Genomic DNA, 19,488 nt, shown 5'->3' with positions numbered 1-19,488 from the left:
ATGAGAGATGAAAAGCAGGAAGTGGGAATATTCAGGGAGAGATAGGGAGAACATAAAAGTGTCAAAGGAAAGAGTGGGGGGACAGAAAAGAGCAAGAGAATGAGAAAAGAAAAAGGGGAACTGGGGAAGAATGGGGGAAATGAGGACAGATAAAGTAGGAGTAAGAGAGAGAGACAGAGAGAGAGAGAAATGGAAGAAAGACGAGAGGAAGCAGTGAACAGAATGAAAAAGGATGATCCGGGAGTGACCGTCCGCTCTGCTCCAAATTCAGCACCCCACGCTGCTGAACAGCACCACTCTGTCATCCAGTTACACACAGAGTCCCCCCGCCCCCCCACACACACAGGCACACCACAGCCCCCCCCCCCCACCACCCCCACACACACAGGCACACCAGACCCCACTCCCCCCCCCCACACACAGGCACACCACAGCCCCCCCCCCCCACACACAGGCACACCAGACCCCCCCCCCCCCCCCCCCCAGACACAGGCACACCAGACCCCCCCCGCAGACACAGGCACACCAGAGCCCCCCCCCCCACCCCAACACACAGGCACACCAGAACCCCCCCGCCCCACCCATCCGGCCCCACACTCCGGTGGGAACGCTCCTGTAATACAAGGCTAATAAATCATTCATGAAGTTGTTCACTCACACCACCCCACCCCCCCCCACCCCACCTGCCTTCATTCTAATCATCGCATGCATGAGCCTTTCTGCAAATGCAGACCACAGCCCCTCAAACAACTACCGCACCCCCCTCCCAAATATCCACTCCCCCTTTTTTCCCCCCTAAACCTTTTAGCCCCTTTCTGGGGCAGCAGAAAGGGGCTTTCTCCGAGCACTCTGGGTAATGGAAGGCTCTGGAAATAAAGGAGTGGCTGAGGAGTTGGGGACGGCGTCTTTGTTTGGGGCCGCCATTCATGGCTCCCGCCGGCCGCTCTCGGAGCCCCGCCCCCGCGTGCGCGCCCTGCCCCGGCGCCGTGCCGATCCGCCGCTCGCAGCCAACGGAGGGGAGGGGGGGGGGAGGGGCCTTTTAGTGCCCTCTGATTGGATTAGGCCACCCCTCTTACCCTGCCTGCCGTTTCCCATTTCAGTAGAGGAAAAAAAAAAGAGAAGGAAAAGGAAGAGACGTGATTGGCCATTCGTCACCGGGGCGCGGCGGCGTCCGGCGAGGCCGTCCGGCCCCGGCCACGCCCCTCGTCTCCAGCCGCGGGCAGATGGGAGAAGCGCAATTCAATCTTCATTCTTCTCAAATTAAATATAACTCTTCCAGCGGGCTGTGGAGGGGGGGGGGGGAGGGGGGTGTTAAACAGGCTCTCTAACCCGCCCTGGCGCATGGACAGGACCGCCGCGCCGCCAGCACAAAGCCCGGCGCGTGTGCGCTCAGACGGGCCCCTGTCCCAGCGGCGCACCTGCCCTGGGAGCGTCCCGCACCAACAGCCGCCCTGAGGGAACATCAGGCCCGCCCATGAATGGTTCCTTTCAGGGCCCCTGGAGCACAAGCCACAACTGGAGCCTGCAGACAGCCTCTGAGCTCAGCTGGGGGGGCACGGCGACAGAGCACAGCCTTCCACAGAGGGACACACAACAGCAACTGTGCCCTTAATATAGCCAGCAGCTGCGCCAGGGGTTCGAAACGAAGCGCGCCAGGCGAGGCATCCATCAGCGCAGTGAAGGCTGTGAGTCAGGCTGTGTGTGAAGCCCCTGTGTCAGCGCAGTGAAGGCTGTGTGTGAAGCCCCTGTGTCAGCGCAGTGAAGGCTGTAAGTCAGGCTGTGTGTGAAGCCCCTGTGTCAGCGCAGTGAAGGCTGTGTGTGAAGCCCCTGTGTCAGCGCAGTGAAGGCTGTAAGTCAGGCTGCGTGTGAAGCCCCTCTGTCAGCGCAGTGAAGGCTGTAAGTCAGGCTGTGTGTGAAGCCCCTGTGTCAGCGCAGTGAAGGCTGTAAGTCAGGCTGTGTGTGAAGCCCCTGTGTCAGCGCAGTGAAGGCTGTAAGTCAGGACGCGTGTGAAGCCCCTGTGTCAGCGCAGTGAAGGCTGTAAGTCAGGCTGTGTGTGAAGCCCCTGTGTCAGCGCAGTGAAGGCTGTAAGTCAGGCTGTGTGTGAAGCCCCTGTGTCAGCACAGTGAAGGCTGTGTGTGAAGCCCCTGTGTCAGCGCAGTGAAGGCTGTAAGTCAGGCTGTGTGTGAAGCCCCTGTGTCAGCGCAGTGAAGGCTGTGAGTCAGGCTGTGTGTGAAGCCCCTGTGTCAGCGCAGTGAAGGCTGTAAGTCAGGCTGTGTGTGAAGCCCCTGTGTCAGCGCAGTGAAGGCTGTAAGTCAGGACGCGTGTGAAGCCCCTGTGTCAGCGCAGTGAAGGCTGTGAGTCAGGCTGTGTGTGAAGCCCCTGTGTCAGCGCAGTGAAGGCTGTGAGTCAGGCTGTGTGTGAAGCCCCTGTGTCAGCGCAGCACAGAGGTGGGCTTCTCTCACATCTAAAGCACCGGATTGATGAGAACACTGCTAATAGCGCAACAGTACGCACCATTCTACCGCCCCCGCTCTGGCTCATAGTCATCATCAAAGCAACACGCTCGCTCCAGCAAGCTTCCTCAGGCCCTGCTCCACCCAGCAGACCAGACCCATAACGCTGCAGGGGAAACCCTCAAATCTGTTAGCAAAATGGCCGTGAAGCTTTAGATCAACTCAAATAGAAATGAATGGGCAGAATGGTTGTCTAATAACCGTGTGAGTTATAAGTTTCAGGGTTAAAGTTAGCGGCTGAAGTTTGTAACTGTAAACAGTCCCAAGATGCATTTGAAAGTGGAAAGAGAAATCCTACACGCGCAGTGTCCCGCACATTGATTATTATTCGGCATTGCATCACACTACATTCACTTAGCAGAAGCTGTCATCCAGAGTGACTCAGAATATAGGAGAAACGGAAGTGCATTCGCCCAGCTAATATGAGCAACTGCACCAGACCTCGCTAACAACGTTCCCAGACTATTGAATGAAGAGGCACCCGCGCTACAAAACGAGTGCAAGTTAACTATGATAACAATGAGCCAAGTGCATACAGACCACAGCCCTGGCAAAAAACCCAGATAGCCTACCCCAGGAAAATGAACAGAGGGATTAGTATCAGGCAGAAAGACAGTAACACTGTGCTATGATTGATGCACATAACAGCAACAGCGTTAGGATGCACATTAGCATGGTTAATAAGTGTGGCCAAGTTCAGACGTTGGTATCGTGTTGATAATGGTGGAACCGTAACAGGTTTTCGCCGGATGCCAGGTTGTCAATGGAATGTCAAAGTCGCTGCTGCCTAATTTCAATTAAGAAAGAAGGTCAAAGGTTCAGGCAAAGGAAAAAGGGCCTCTGATACTGCAAAGAAGGCAGCAAACAGGCGGCGTGTTACCTGGAGCGGTTTGCAGTCCCGACTCGAGCATTCCTGACGTGCCCACGGTTGAACAGGAACTTCTGCGTCTGTTACACTGAGACAGTTCCCTCAGAATACAGGCCCCCAGTTACACCAGCCAGGTCACTCTGAGTATTTAACTGGAGAAGTAATGCTTGATCCTGGTGTTTCACTTCTGTATCAATTAACTGGGACACGAGGATCATTCAGCCTTGAAGATGCATAAAATCACTCACTGATAGAAAACCAAAAAAGACAAACAAGTCGAGAAATAAAACTGCAAACGTACAAGTGTATGACTTGAACAGTCATTTCATTAGCACCTGTCCTTCTTAATTATTTACAAAAAAAATCGTGCGAACTGTCAAGCCAATGTTGCTATTAAACAGTGACTTTAAATTAATTTGTTGGCTAGCCCATTTAAAAGTAAGGATACAGCAAAGCTATACGTCTCCACTGCTAATCAAAGAGCACGTTCACAGAATCTTCTCCTTTCAGCCTGTCCCACTGTTGACATTCCCACGGTAACCGGCATCACCGACCCCCCCTCCCCCCCCCTTCCCCACCTACAGAGCTCATCGTCAACCAGGACAAAGTTGGTGTGAGAACCAGCGGCCAGCCGGGACAAGTGGGCCTGGATTAAAGGCTCCCTCTCCCCCGCCCCGACGCGGCCCGGACGAGACGCGCCCTCTCGACGAATTCCTCAGCTGCTTAAAGCCATCCACGTCATTATTCCTGGTGTCTGACCCGTTAAATTGCCCCTGGGAACTTCAGACCCCACGCGAGATTGAGGACACACAACCCAACACAACCCAACCCAGCCCAACGCAGCCCCCTCCCCTCTTTTATAAATTTATTCCATCCTCTCAAGTTCCGCTGAACCTCACGCCATTCCCAGAGTTCCCATGAACCCTCAGCCCCGCAGCCCTCCCCGTCGCTTCCCGCTCTGACGGCGCCACTGCGGAGTGTTCGCGACCCGCTGTCCCGCTTTACGCCCCCCTCTAACTTAACACTGCCCCGGCAGCGCGACCGCCCCCCCCCCCCTCACTGGCTTCTCTCTGCACGGGGGGGGTAATAAAACAGGCGGGCGGTGCAGGGGCGGAAGCACCTTCACCACATTCCCCCACAACCTCAATAATCTGCAGTTCTCTGGTTGCTATTTCGTCCATGAAATGAGACTTTATATCATAATAAATCCATCCAGGAAGTTGCTGTTGCTGTCGATAGCTTGGATGTCACGTCTAATTACGGTGCTGACCGGACCGCGGTGGACGGCTGAACACGTTTTTAAATGAAGAGACGCTGCTTACGGTTACCACAGAAATGATTCTGTCCTCCTCACGGTTTAGCTACTTCCTTGTTGATTGTAATAGTCATCTGGGAAATATCTATAAATCAATATAGCGACAATGGGGAAAGTAGCAGCAAAAGTGTAGCGGCAAGGCTTCGTAAGAGCCAGGCATCCAGTGTTTGGAGGCGGAGCTTCAGCACCCAATACACGAAGCGTGTGCACAGTTGTGCAAGGACCTAGATTTCATCCATCTTTTCCCCTGAGCAGTTTGCTCACCGAAGAGCTGGTGTCACCACTGATTCAGGACGAGACTTCTCGTTTACCGTGCGCTCTAATTAATTACCACAGGGAATTTTTTTTAATGCGCGTTGTTCCCAGTGCAAACACCACCACCCCCAGCCCACACCTCTCATCTGCCCCCGCCCCTCCAAACCACCGCCCACTAATGATCATTTTCTATAGGACACACTGCATAACACTGAACACTCGTTCAACACACAATTCTCTCGCCCTTCCGAGCGCGCACACATACACACATTAAAAGTACAATATGCAAGTGGAGCTGAATGAATGAGCAGCAGACCTAATGTGGCTGCAGGGAGGACAGCGAACGGCGGGAATGTGATTAGCGTAACCTAGTTAGCGGTACCAGGTGACCGGTGGAGGGGGGCCTGCAGAAGGAAACTCTCAATGGGGCAGCGCGTTCTCAAGGACAACAAGGAGACACAGTCAGACAGAGATGCTATTAAACTCCCGTCCCAAAGAGGAGCCTGATACTTCTCCGGCACGTGACAGATATAATAAAAACCTCAAACAGAGGGCGTCCATTTCATGCATAAAGATGAAAAAATACATGGAATGGACGGTATTTCTATATGAAAGCGAATGTGTCATCCTAACATATTTCCCCCCTTAAAGATACAGACACACGAGAGCATCGCCTCTTCGGAATGCCGCATTCCAACATGTCAGTCCTGCTTAGACAAATGAAACGACCTGCAGAAAATGACACTAAACACACATGAGGTCATAGAAACTGCTGAGCAAGACTGCAGCCACCGTAAAACCAGTTTCCTGGTTCCCTTCCCCCCCCCCCCAGCACCTCGGTAGAAGCTCCCACGCAGCGCCCCTTTTCTTCACTCGGGGTGCTGCCCCTCCCCCTGGAGGGTTCTCAGGCTCCGTTACCGAGGAGGCCCGCCTCACAAAGGCTGCCCCGGCCCATGTGGGTCAGCCGCGAACACAGCCCCGGGTCTCCGGGACAATGGGCCGGGGACGGGGCTTTGATCCCCCCGCACCCCACCCCGCCCCGCCCCGCCTCGATCCCGGGCCCGGCGGGAGTGAAGTGGGGAGAGGGCAGGGGCGAGGAGTATGACATTCACACAGGAGGGTGTGTGCAGGGGCCCTGCAAAGGCCATACACACAGAGCTAGAGGTTTCACCCTACACAGACACGCACAGCACAAGTGCTGCAGCCACCTTAGGCAAGAAACATTCCCCCACATTTAATCTCTGAGTCCACCAAAGCATATACCAAAGAGATGTTCATTTAAGCTAAATGGAATTTCAATCGAGATGGGTCACATTTCTCGAATAGCCGCAAAAGTGCTGGCATATCCTAAATATGAACTTTGTATGTACGTGCATTTGATGTCAATGGCTGACAATACTGACAGTATACACTCTCCCACCCACTGTTAAAAACAGAATTTAAATGCTGAATGTTATCAGACAATGACATTTTTTTGTTTTACCTTTCCAGAAATCCCACAAGGGAAGAGGAAAAGAGAAAGAACGAATCGCATTATTGTTTCTGGTGACAATGTTGTGTTTTCGCTCATGATGGACGCAGCAGTAGTCTCTACAGGATATGAAAGCCCTTGCTACTCATAGCAATAAATTTACTTGGGTGGCCCACCCAAAAAGATTTTTTGGGCTTTAGTTGCTTATTTCTATACGCTACGCGCCACACTTTTGTAATTCATTATTGTTTCTTTTTTAAATATAGGCCTAGCCAACTGTCATTTCACTGCACGAGCCGCCCCTTCCTCTTGTAGCTGGCGCATGTAGAGCAGAGCAGGGACACACAAACATAATTTGAAGGACAACCGTGCAACCATATCAGTGCCAGGTGGTAAAAATATTTAACGTTTTTCAAAATCTGTTAAATTTTGCCGTTGTTATGCACCGTCTCCTCAGAGAACATGTCCTCTGCCCTAAGCAACACTGCAAAGTTATTAACACTGCATTAATGACAACTATCACTTTCCAAGCATCAGCGTTCACCCAGCTAACGTTAGGTGAGACAGCTAGAGTTAGCTAACGAAAACATTGGAAACTCCTCACTTTTGACAGCAGTGAGCACAGAAAAATCCTTCGTTAAAAAAAGAAAGCAAGAGGAGAAGGGAGAAACTGCACCGCAGATATTGCGAAGATGAGCAGGTGCGCCGCCGCGTAGCCAAACATAAAGAATACGCAGTGCACTCGCACATCTGGCGCCAGAGGCTCACCAAACGGCAGTACCTCCGGTCACCACTGGAGTCTGTCAGCTTCTGGGGGAAAGTCAATCCCTGGTGCAGGTACTGATTCTACCTGGGTATAACAGAAACCATCAGAGGTATGACAGACACCATAGCACAGCTGGCCTGTCTGTGCCATACCTGTACCCCTCCTGTGCCCTTCCCACAGGTTTTTATTCCACAAGACACCCAACTGTAAATTCCCAGCTGTAGGGAATTACCCATAGGGCTTTGCATTACCGCCAGACTTTAGTGACTGGCCTAATAGGAATGGGTTAGTTTGTGGGTGCACATGGATAATTTCCCACTGGAAGTCAGACTGACTAAAATAACAGTGTCAGTATTTCTGTGAAATATTGTTTTCATTTTAAAAATGCGTAGGCTTTTTATCACATCTCACGGTTATCATTCGAGCGGCACCTATCGATAATTAATGCCATGGCTCCACAAATGTACAATGCATCTTTATATCCATAACCAGCCTGTTTAGCTTTCGCTCTGTTTATTTATTTTGATTTTTGGCAAGCATTAGCCGGACAGAACATTCACCCACACATTCATTACAAACAAACGAGGCTATAATCAAGTACCTGAAACAGTCAGACAGAAAAGTGACACATTTTTATTTACTTTAATTGCATCCATTATAGTTGCATCCAAATACAGTTCAGTCAAGCACATTTCTGTTGCACAGACAACCGTGCATAATGTAAGTTACCATATTCTAAACAAACATGTTCTACTTTTAGTATGACAATTACTTAAATCAAGGCAATTAAAACAAAAAAAGTATTGCTAATTACTTCATGCTTCATTCAGAAATCTTTTTCAGTGATTCTGCTCTCTCACAAGATAGGCTACTTCCACCAGGTAGAACTCACATACCGAAATGGTCTGTTTTTCCAGAAGGGATTTGGTACAACCCTTATGCAGTCACTGATCTTTACACCATTTGCACACACTCATAGCTCTCAATAGTGATTTGTTGGATACGTGTAATTTATAGACACTGTTTCTCCCTGCACAGCGGCTGCTCAGAACTGATGTGAGGCCAGTGTGAGAGCCTGCTGCCGAAGAGCCCAAACCTGCCTGGGAGCAGCGGACAGTGCAGCGCTGATCTAAATCAAAACCGACTCAGCTGTGCCCCACAGCAGTGCTTCCTGCACTAGGGTGCCCTCTGTCACTTCTGCTCAGAGAAGCCCAACAGAACACACACGCTACCACAGTCTGCGCCTTGTACCAGTGCTCAGAGAAGCCCAACAGAACACACACGCTACCACAGTCTGCACCTTGTACCAGTGCTCAGAGAAGCCCAACAGAACACACACGCTACCACAGTCTGCACCTTGTACCAGTGCTCAGAGAAGCCCAACAGAACACACACGCTACCACAGTCTGCACCTTGTACCAGTGCTCAGAGAAGCCCATCAGAACACACACGCTACCACAGTCTGCACCTTGTACCAGTGCTCAGAGAAGCCCATCAGAACACACACGCTACCACAGTCTGCACCTTGTACCAGTGCTCAGAGAAGCCCAACAGAACACACACGCTACCACAGTCTGCACCTTGTACCAGTGCTCAGCGAAGCCCAACAGAACACACACGCTACCACAGTCTGCACCTTGTACCAGTGCTCAGCGAAGCCCAACAGAACACACACGCTACCACAGTCTGCACCTTGTACCAGTGCTCAGAGAAGCCCATCAGAACACACACGCTACCACAGTCTGCACCTTGTACCAGTGCTCAGAGAAGCCCAACAGAACACACACGCTACCACAGTCTGCACCTTGTACCAGTGCTCAGAGAAGCCCAACAGAACACACACGCTACCACAGTCTGCACCTTGTACCAGTGCTCAGCGAAGCCCAACAGAACACATGCTACCAGTCTGCACCTTGTACCAGTGCTCAGAGAAGCCCAACAGAACACACACGCTACCAGTCTGCACCTTGTACCAGTGCTCAGAGAAGCCCATCAGAACACACACGCTACCACAGTCTGCACCTTGTACCAGTGCTCAGCGAAGCCCAACAGAACACATGCTACCAGTCTGCACCTTGTACCAGTGCTCAGAGAAGCCCAACAGAACACACACGCTACCACAGTCTGCACCTTGTACCAGTGCTCAGAGAAGCCCAACAGAACACACACGCTACCACAGTCTGCACCTTGTACCAGTGCTCAGCGAAGCCCAACAGAACACACACGCTACCACAGTCTGCACCTTGTACCAGTGCTCAGAGAAGCCCAACAGAACACACACGCTACCACAGTCTGCACCTTGTACCAGTGCTCAGAGAAGCCCAACAGAACACACACGCTACCACAGTCTGCACCTTGTACCAGTGCTCAGCGAAGCCCAACAGAACACATGCTACCAGTCTGCACCTTGTACCAGTGCTCAGAGAAGCCCAACAGAACACACACGCTACCAGTCTGCACCTTGTACCAGTGCTCAGCGAAGCCCATGAGAACACACACGCTACCAGTCTGCACCAGCGGTCAGTAAGACGTCACAGAAAACTAGAGATCTTCTACAAAGAAAGCAGAAGACTCTCACAAAGAGATGAATAGTCTGGCTAAGGTCAGGGGGTTCTACCAAACATCACTGAACATGAACAAAACACCTAAGCAGATTTCTTCTTGTTAACAGGTGGACATGAAAAGTTAAAATGTTAGTCTGGTCCCTAAGTAGATTTCATTTGGTTGAATATCATAACAGGGTCTTTCTCCCTTGAACTTTCCCAGACATTTGGAAAGCCCTGGTCCCCTGTATGTTCAAGCCTCTCAACATTCTCCAATGCAGACACACAGACAGGCTACATTTCCCGACAGGCTGCTGAATGTTTGATGTCCCATCTCTGTGTGTTTCCTATACTAAAATCATGAGAGACCCCTACCCCCTAGCACTTAAGAATACTATGGGATCACTGCAGTGAATAACCTTATTTCCCTATTTAAAAATATGTTTGAAAATGTCACAAATAATAATAATAATAATAATAATAATAATAATAATACAATGTATGCACTGTGAAGATCAGGATTCTCTTTGCTCTTCATACAAACGTAAAAGGGACTGGAATTCAGAAAATAATTCAAGAGTAACTGAGGAGTATCCGGGTATAACGTTAACTAAAATAAAATAATAATAAATAAAAACACACAATAGTGACTTCAGATTCTTTAATTTATGGTTTAAATACAAGACATGGACCGCGTGTACAATAATGGCCATGGCTCCGTTATTCCTGCACTAGAGACCAAATCTACCAAAACACAAACAGGAAATTGTTCCATCTGCGAGTTTTCAACAAGTACAACGTTAGAGTAAACTAGCGAATACCTAACTAGCTGACAGCGTATCGCAAACCAAATACTTATGTTAAGTAGCAAACTAACAAGCTTGCTTTGACCATCCTACATTGGGTAGCCAGCTAGATAGACGGTAAAATTGGCTAACTACTTAGCTAGTTAGATATCATCACGCTAATAAACTAGCTCGTAAACTTGCTATAAACCATGCAGTTTCAAATATTACCGAAAGTGCAAGTTATTCTTTCGGACTAGGTCGTAGTACCAAAACACAATTAGCGTAAACTTCATTGTGTTCAACAGTTTGTTTCCCTGCGGCTAACAGATCTCGCCGGCTAGCTACACATCGATCCCATGATAGCGAGCCCGGGCCAGGCTACTTCTCCTAACCGAATCTCGGGCTGCACGGGCCTTTCACGTGCGCCGCATTGCGAGCAGGGCTTAGATCGTTGTCCCTCTTACCTGCATGGAATCTGCGCTGATTATTTCGCCTTCAAGACGTTTTCCTATTTCAATTGCCAGTTTGGACTTGCCAGTGCCAGTGGCCCCCAGAATCACGACGAGGGGTGGTAAGATACTTCGCTTCAACTTGCGCATGACGAGAGAGGCTGTCGCCATCACGTCAACCCTGCTATACGGCGAGCATCAAGAAGCATGCGGGGAAGGTCGGAGAACTGGACAGACTTATGATTTAGTAACCCGGCAACGAGAAGCTGTTGCTATGGTAAGTGATGGATGCTTTGGCTAACTTGAGCATGGGTAGTTCTCTTATTATTTTTACATGAAAAGTCCTGACGCGGCCATAGACGTGAGCAATTAATGTACTAAATTTCATATAAAAGTTATACAATTGGCTTTTGGGTGCATACTGCCTATTTTCGTTTACAAAATTCTCACAGATGCGCAATTTGATACGATTGAACATGTATTTGCTCATTAGCACAAACGGTGACGGAGACGTAAAACATGACACAAACCTAATTAAGCAGAATACTTGTTGAATACTCATTGCTTGAAAGTAATGTGCAACTATTCTCAAATAAGCCGATTGTGACTAAATTGGTGAAGTGGCAATGTATACGTGGTGTTTTGTTCCAACTAATTACCCTAGTTTAATAGGGACAGTTAAATAATTCTGTGACAATGACGCATTTCCAAAAATACACTGCAGTGTAATTAGTACATGGCACGTATGCCATTTTCAGCTGTGACGTTTCCCCAGTAATTTTCATTTAAATGGAGTACCATTTAAATTCGTCTAATTAAAAAATAAGAGCGGAAGTTGGGGCAAAACCCAAAATGTGCACGACCTGGAGGACCTAACATCCCCTACCCTAAGCATTTATTGGCGATAATTTTAACTGATGCTGGCATTTGAAACCACGGGGACTGTTTTACACTTCCCGAAAGAGAAGGTATGAATAGCTCGTGCCCGGTTGTCATAGAAACTGAACGATTCTTTCTTTTGGAAAATGGAGGATGCGCGTTGCTATGGTGAAGAGGTTACGGCGTATCTCAGTGGAAACAGCGTATGGATATGAAAAGCTTGCTATGAGAATGCGCACACTCACACAGGTGCCAATGTAGTGCTACACTACACATAGTGGATGGGAGATGTTATTAAATGCAAACCATTTGATTATTACACAGCCTCATGTCAAACTGAGATATTTTATTTTCTATTGCGTATCTGCAAGCATGTGGTCTTTTGCTGTTCCAAGACACTTGTTTTAGCTTGTCCCTGGACACAAATGTGTTCCCACTTTTACAGCTGTCACACAACTGCACATTTTTGTAATGTACAATCTGACGGTTGACTTACCATTTTGTTTCGTTTTTTGGCTGGACCGCAACAGTGGGGCCAGCCCTACAAACGCGAATGTCTGTGACTGAGTGACTGAGTGAGTGATGAAGTTACACCATTGGTCGGCCGGATCACGTGTGTTAGGTCCATCCATACACTAGGTTTTAACCTGGTCTTGTTTCTTATGCGAACAGGGTCATATTTGCACATTCATTCATTAGCAGGTGTAAAATTGAATGTGGCTTTTTACTGATTTCCTCAGTGTCCCTGCAGAAGTGATACAATATTAACTTAGCACACTATACACATTTTTCAGGACATTTTCCATCTATCCCTGACATCTGGTGAATAGGTTTGGGATACTGACTCAACTTATTTACATAAGAATACATTTCTGTTTTTAAATAATTGCTATAAAATATAAATTAAACAACCTCTTACCCCATTAAACTGATAAAACACTCATGTTTAAGTGTCATTAATGGTCACTCATTTACAGGTACACTGGCATTATACTATCCATTTCATAAATGTGTCTGTTTTTTGCTCCATAACTCAAATGCACATCAAGCAAAAAGGGGAAATGCAGAACAAATCTTTTTGAAATTGAATTTATTCTTTGTCTGATTTGTTTATAATCTTATGAGGTACTGAACACAAAGTGCTAATTTGAGGTTGCAGCCATTCTACACTCAAACATTCAAGCTGCAAATATAAAACAAGCCAACTGCAAAGACAAATGACAAAACAACACAAAAAAATATGATCAAAACAGTCTTTCCTAAGGGTGTACTCTTCCCACATAGCACAAGGAAAAGAAAACACACTGGTGTGGGGGCATATGCTGGAATAAGAAAGTAGAAGAAACAGGAAGGTGGCCCTCCTTCCAAAATATCAAGCAAGGTTTTGGTGCTCCAAAAGTAGCTTGTGAGATGGAAATTGGGCTGCACGAACTGTAGACATAGAAAGTGGCATAACCATTGACTTTCGTCAGCTGAAGGAGCCTAAATAAGCCAGGTATTTCATGTATGGAATTAATTTGGAGAAGGATGCTCTGAAACATATTCTTGCTGCACTGCAAATAAACCAAAGCTTTAGAAGTGTAGCTGTGGCAAGAGCTATATTACTCCAAATAAACAGCCCTGCCTCCCACCCAAAAACACAAAAACCCTGCCGAAAAAGTGCCATCATCTACATTTCGGTAAAATTTCAAAAGCTTAGGTATCACTATGATAGACGCAATTCAATAATACCTCTGTGTAGACAAGAGGTAGTTTACCTGCATACTGTAAACTGCCAGCACAGAAGTTAGTTACACAAAACCAAAGCAGGCTGAGGTTGTGTGTTAGCAAAGAGCTCTTAGATCTTCAAATCCATACTTTTCCTGTGAATGGCTGTGTGACTGGATTGTGCAAAAGTTACATTTTGGAGCATTGTGTGTGAAATGCTTGGGCCCTACAGTCTATTTTCCAGAGGCCTGGCAATGTATTGCAGTGCTTTTCTGAATTCTCAGTCTGAGCCAATGAACACAGCATAGCATCGATCCCTCCCACAGCAACCATCAGACCACAACAAATACACAACGACCACAGCCCCTCATACACCACCTGTGAAGCGCTAACATAGCGATGGGCGCAGAATGAGTCTTACTGTTACACACAAAAATGAATGTTGTAGGAAAATATAGTATAAATCTTTCTGCATTTCAAACACTGTATACAAATCAATAAACAACCAAGAAAAGTAAGTACAGGCAGTGAGAAAACAGCATCACAAAGTGGCTAGTGTGATCAAAGTAAAGTACAATAGTGTCATTTTATTTTTATTTTATCTTTTTTTTTTAACAAAAATAGAAGCTTTGCAATATTCTTGGGAAACCTGCTGGGCTGACCAACTTTGAGAAAACAAGGGAAACATAGAAAAGAAGTCAACAGTTTTGATTTTGGTTCTTGAAATCTGAAAGAAAAACTATTTACAGAAACTTATATATACAGAGTTTGTCACAGTTATGTACATCTATTTGATAACTTGATGATGTCTATACACACAGCAATGCTGAGTTGTGTCATTCCACTAGTACATAGATGGAATAACACAGGTTTAAAGAAATGTCTTCAAATATAGAATGCTCATGGAATAGATGGCAAAATGCATTTACACACTATTCTCCAAACATGACAAAAGGTACAGAAGAACAATGATGCCAATTCCTCCCGGTCTTAATTACATTCTTGAAATTATTTCCCCATTGGCACATGTGGACTCCTTTCGGACTTTAATTCATAATCATTTCAACAAGTCAGAATCACTTGTGGAATCTGAATGAATTTCATGTCAGCGTCCATTTCTTTTTATACAGAAGTGTCAATGAAATATTAATTGCCCACTGACACACACTGTGGTCCTCCATCCCCATTTGTGTTGGTATCTTCAGATGATCAGAAGCAAATGTGCAAAAAAAAAAGAAAAGAAAACCTTCCCTTCACCCCTTCACACAAAGAAAGTATAGATGTGTAAGTTTCTCCACCTCCCCTCTTGCCCAACAGTGGCGTGTGTGTAAAAGCAGAGTGGGATTCACCCGTTTGAAGTCCCGTGCCTGATCTTTTTTTAGGAACGCTTTAAGTCTGCCAGCTTCCTCAGTAGCTGCAGCTGCCGCGACTTGAGCTGCTTCCTCTCCTGGGCCTTGTGCTTGTCGTTGGCGTGGAGCTGCCGCAGGTACTCCCTGGCCCTGGTCAGGATCACCACCTTGGGCGTCTTGGGGCAGTCCACCAGGCCCGGGATCTCGTCCCGTAGGGCCAGGAAGCGGGAGCGCAGGTCATTGCGCCTCTTCCGCTCCAGGTAGTTGTGGGTCTTGCGCTTGTCCGTGTCTTCGCAGTCCGAGCTCTGCGGGCTGCTCGGCTGGGATTTGGGAGAGTGGACCTGGGGCAGGGGTGAGGAGGGCTCCATGACCGGGGCCGGGGAGGGCTTTTTCTCCGGGGAGGCGGAGGGCGAGCCGGCGGGGTGGTGCTGGGGGTGGGCCGGCTCCTGTCTGGCCCTCTTCCTGGGCGGGTCCGTGTCGGGGTAGCCGTCGGGTGACGGGGCGGCGTAGTTGTGCTGCTGCTGGTGGATGGAGATGTGGAAGCGCTTCATGCAGGGGTCGTGGGGGTCGGCGTGCACGGTTATGGTCACCGGCTTGCGTGCGCTCAGCAGCCGCGACTTGTTCTGCTTGTTCTCCACTGTCACTACATCGATCTCCTCGTCTTCTGCAATGACACCACAAACCAAAAATTAGTTGGTTTTCCCTTCTAGACTTATTTTACAATTATGCTTAAACATAAATTTAACGGCAAAAACTTAACCCAGTAATTGCAATAACATTGTCAGTGAGACACTATCACTGGTCATACTGCTCTCATAGTCTTTGAAGAGTCCATACAGAAGAACCCATTCAGCACAGCATCACCTTCCCTCAAATTAATTAATGAATGAGTATGAATGTTTTATAAAACACTTCACAAAGTGATGGGCAAGTGCATCCCCATTGCAGTACTCTTTGCCCTTAATGACCATATAGGGTTCTGTTCTTGACCTTAACAACAGGTTCTTTCTGATGATTTCATCCAATTATGTGAAGCATGGGTGCCTCTTTTTAGGTTTATTTTGTTTATTTTTTTGTGTGAACATTCACTAAACCACTACATTACTGATCCCCTTGATTTTCTATGAATTGGCTGAACCTGAATATAATGATGAAGAACCATGGCACTTTTCCAAAACCCTGTTTGTTTTACACCAAGAGCTTGCAAGGTTTAAAAGGATGTACTCCACCAGTTGTGTGTTCTTTATGGCACTTACATTTTCTGAATGCAATTTTTGGCACCACCCAAGATAAGATTACAATACAAAGCGGATGTGAAAGTGAATTCCACCTGCATAGGAAAGACAAATGCAAGCTCTGGTGCCTTTTACATGAACTTCAAATTTTTCAGCCCTCCTGTTTTGATTGGCCTTCAGACACTTCAATTAAACATTCCCTCATTTAATTGGTCGTCTCTACAACCAACACTACACACCGGTAATGCAACCGCAGTGGTCGTTTCACTAATCAATCACTACGGCAGCGGATGCAAAGACTTCGCGTTAAGTCCTCACTGTGACATTTCACGTTAAAAAGAAAACAACGTGACGAGCCAACAGTAATACACAATGAAGGAATTGTTACTTCAAATATCTGTTCAGTCGATTGTGATCATGATAAGCATGTGCACTTGCATGATGCACCATGTCAAAACAGTCATGTGCATGTGATGTGCGGTATGACTTGCATCCTATCACTAATAGATTGCTAGTATGTACGATTCCCATAGAAAGATGACTTCACGACGACTTCAGTGACGAGCCAGAGTTTGTTTTGGACTTTTTTGCACTTTTAAGCTCGAGTCGCTGGAACAGTTATGAAGTAAATGTTGAACAACTCTTTACTGACGCTTCAAGCGCTGTGACGATGTAATACCAAGACCACTTCAAACCATGATTCTAGCAAGACAGTTCTCTGCAGCGACAGATGTGCACATGTCAGCTGACAAACGGTTACGTACTATTCTTGTAGAACTTCACCACGCATCGATAAAAACAAACCTTTCTGTAGTGCTACGAAGTTACGCACTATATGGGGGAATTGCTAGGAACCCCGTTAACGAGATGCGTAGGCAAGTATTTGCAGAAAGAAGCACGTTTAAATATCCCCAAACACCAATGTAAGCTGACCATTCCTAAAATAAACTGGTAGGTCAATACTTATGGGATGGTGCAGGCCTTTCCACACAAAGCAACGATATCCCTGTGCAGCTAACTACCTTCTAAGCAGATAATATCGTAATGCCAGGAATTTGCTTTTGCTATTGGTAGACCGTCCGGAGTTCTCGTTTTGAGTCAGGAAATTCGCGAGTAACGGCGTGCTTCGAAACAAACTCAGTTAATGCACCCTGCAAGACTACAATTTTTTCCGACCAAATTCTTACCGGAAGAGTCGGTACGAGACTCTGACCCAGATGACGCCTGTTTTTTGCAGCTCCCGCTGAATGGGTAGGTGAGAACAGCCGCTGGGTCCACGCAATCTGTAGCCAAAGTGCTAAGAAGGGGCGCGTCCTGGTGAGGGAACTGGGGTTTGTTCGACTGGTTTGTACCAGCCTGGAGCGTGAGGGGTAGTTTCGTAAGCGTCGAACCAGACAAACGCTCACTGACAACTTTCTCCAGCTGATGGCTTGCAGAAAAGCCGCTCCACATGCAGTCTTGAATAATAATGGAACTTAGGTTTCCAAAAATCTCCTCGGTGTCGATTTTGTATTGTCCCTCCTGTTCTTCTTCCTGTCCCAAGACCTGGGTTACCCACTCCAGTTTATCACCTGGCGAAGGATACACGTTGCCGCCGCCACCACCTTCAAGAATTCTGATGGGTGACATGGGCGGGGTTGGTACCAGTTCGAATTTTTTCCAAATGTCCTCGCTTGGTGCAGTGGATTTATAAAAGTCTTCATCCGTCTCGTGGTCATCATAGAAATAATGCTGATAGCGATCGTATTCCATCGCCCAGTTTTCATATCGTTGCGTGTTTGTATTGATCCCCGGCATTTGTGTATTCAGTGCAACTCCAGAGTTTGAACTGGTCACTTTCTCACGATCTAAAAGGAGATTAAACAGAACATTACAAAGCGAAATGCATGATCAGCAGTGCACATATTTTTGTTCTGTGCCTAGAAACGGATTATTGTTATGACGAAAATAATGGAACTACCTAATATTTTGAGAACAATTATCAAAATAAATAATATAGCTAGTTATACCGTTAGCGACACAAAAGTAAACCACAAAATACAATTTGTCGTAGTGGGTTATACCTAGCTTCCAACAATTGTCAGAGGCATGCAATCAATTAGCAACCTAGCTAATTACAAAGCTTCGTGTGATTTGAGTAATTACCTCCAGATAGCAAACTATATATTGATTGACGTATCTGTTTAGAAAAGCACACTCGAGTGAAGCAGATGTACCCATTTGTTATTATCACAATCGTGTAATCCACACGCACCTAGTAAACTTAAAAGTTTCGCAATACAGAACTATTACATAAGACTGCATTGTAACGCCGCGACAACCGCCTCGGTGTAAACCGGTTCATAGCTAACATTAGGTAGCTAGTCTCTTCCTTTATAGCTAACGTGAGATAGTTATAGACAGCCGTTAAATATAGGCATTTGCCTGGCTTGCACATCTGAACTATTTTTTTCCCCAGCCAACTTGCTAACTTGCTGAAATACTTACCGGTTTATTGTGCACGCTGATAATATCTGGTAAAGCATTGAGAGATTTTTTTGGAGAAAAAGTATGCTGAAAATGTTGCTAAATGCGAAAAAACGTTGTGTTCTTTTCGTGGCTCCCGGTGTGTTATTATCGTGACTCCTGTCACAAGGAAATTGAAAATAAATCTTTCTTCACTCCCTCCCTCCGATGGGCAAGAGACAACAAAACAAATGCACATCCAAGACTGGGGAGGAAATTATAAAATGGAAAAGTTTTTCTTTAAAAAATATAGGGATCATCCGTTTATTTCTGCAGGCAGAACTTAAGGAATTTTGTTTATTCCGTTCCCTGGAGCCAGTTTTTCTTGTGGCAAAATGATGCGATGCTTCGCTGTTAGACTTAGCCTTTGCCTCTGACTAAATGCATAATCCTTTACTGTGTTGCGTCGGGGTGCACAGAGAAGTGATTCGCTTTGACTCGAGATTCTTGCAGCAGCCAGGGTAAGCTGTGATCAGTTTAAAGGACTGCAGCGGTATATGATCCGGGAAAGAGTACAAGTTTATTAGCATAAAAGGCGGGTAATAATCTCGTATCCACGCCCACAATTTAAAGGTACAGGATCCTAGAACTTGCTGTACAGCGAACTATTGGAGTTCAGTCCACAGTAAGTTGAAGTTCAGTATGATTTGAATTCCTTTTATTAATGTCCTTAAATATGTTAAGGTAGACACTTTATTATATAAGAGGCAATGAACTGGAAAATGGCGCTTAATTGAACATTGTCAGCTCGGCCTTTTCTCACATCTTAATTTCATGGATTTTCCTTGCATGTATCAACAACACAAAGGGTTAAGGGTTATTTCCAATTTCCTAAATCACCAAAA

The 19,488-nt window shown here is 46.8% G+C and overlaps 2 protein-coding genes across 5 annotated transcripts in view; both read right to left on the bottom strand.

The window, feature by feature from the left end:
- Positions 1-11,209, bottom strand: part of trit1 (tRNA isopentenyltransferase 1) — a 42,852-nt gene extending 31,643 nt beyond the window's left edge. Inside the window, exons 1-2 of one of the 2 annotated variants that reach the window (XM_035430880.1) lie at positions 10,984-11,114; positions 7,191-7,272 (exon numbers count right to left, since the gene is read on the bottom strand). Coding sequence is in view for 1 of the 2 variants with exons in the window: in XM_035430878.1 (XP_035286769.1) it covers positions 10,984-11,139 (156 nt within the window). In the remaining variant the exon portion in view is untranslated. Of the gene's footprint in view, positions 1-7,190; positions 7,273-10,983 lie in introns of both variants that reach the window. The other variant, XM_035430878.1, reaches the window with a different exon arrangement.
- Positions 11,210-12,920: 1,711 nt separating this feature from the next.
- Positions 12,921-19,151, bottom strand: myclb (MYCL proto-oncogene, bHLH transcription factor b). Of its 3 annotated transcripts, none has more exons than XM_035430881.1 (3): positions 18,626-19,151; positions 17,326-17,985; positions 12,921-15,567 (listed from the first exon to the last, which is right to left on the bottom strand). In XM_035430881.1, exons 2-3 carry the CDS (start codon positions 17,933-17,935, stop codon positions 14,933-14,935), a joined length of 1,245 nt encoding a protein of 414 aa, XP_035286772.1. In that variant the 5' UTR covers positions 17,936-17,985; positions 18,626-19,151; the 3' UTR covers positions 12,921-14,932. The 3 variants fall into 3 exon arrangements, with proteins under 3 accessions (XP_035286772.1, XP_035286773.1, XP_035286774.1); XM_035430882.1 differs by lacking the exon at positions 18,626-19,151 and adding an exon at positions 18,284-18,438; XM_035430883.1 differs by lacking the exon at positions 18,626-19,151 and adding an exon at positions 18,202-18,240.
- Positions 19,152-19,488: the final 337 nt, after the last annotated feature.

This window comes from Anguilla anguilla, chromosome 8 (assembly GCF_013347855.1).
Source record: "Anguilla anguilla isolate fAngAng1 chromosome 8, fAngAng1.pri, whole genome shotgun sequence".
NCBI classification, from domain to species: Eukaryota; Metazoa; Chordata; class Actinopteri; order Anguilliformes; family Anguillidae; genus Anguilla; species Anguilla anguilla.
The sequence above is the reverse complement of the archived record's forward strand: the minus strand, read 5'-3'. Positions and strand labels throughout refer to the sequence as shown.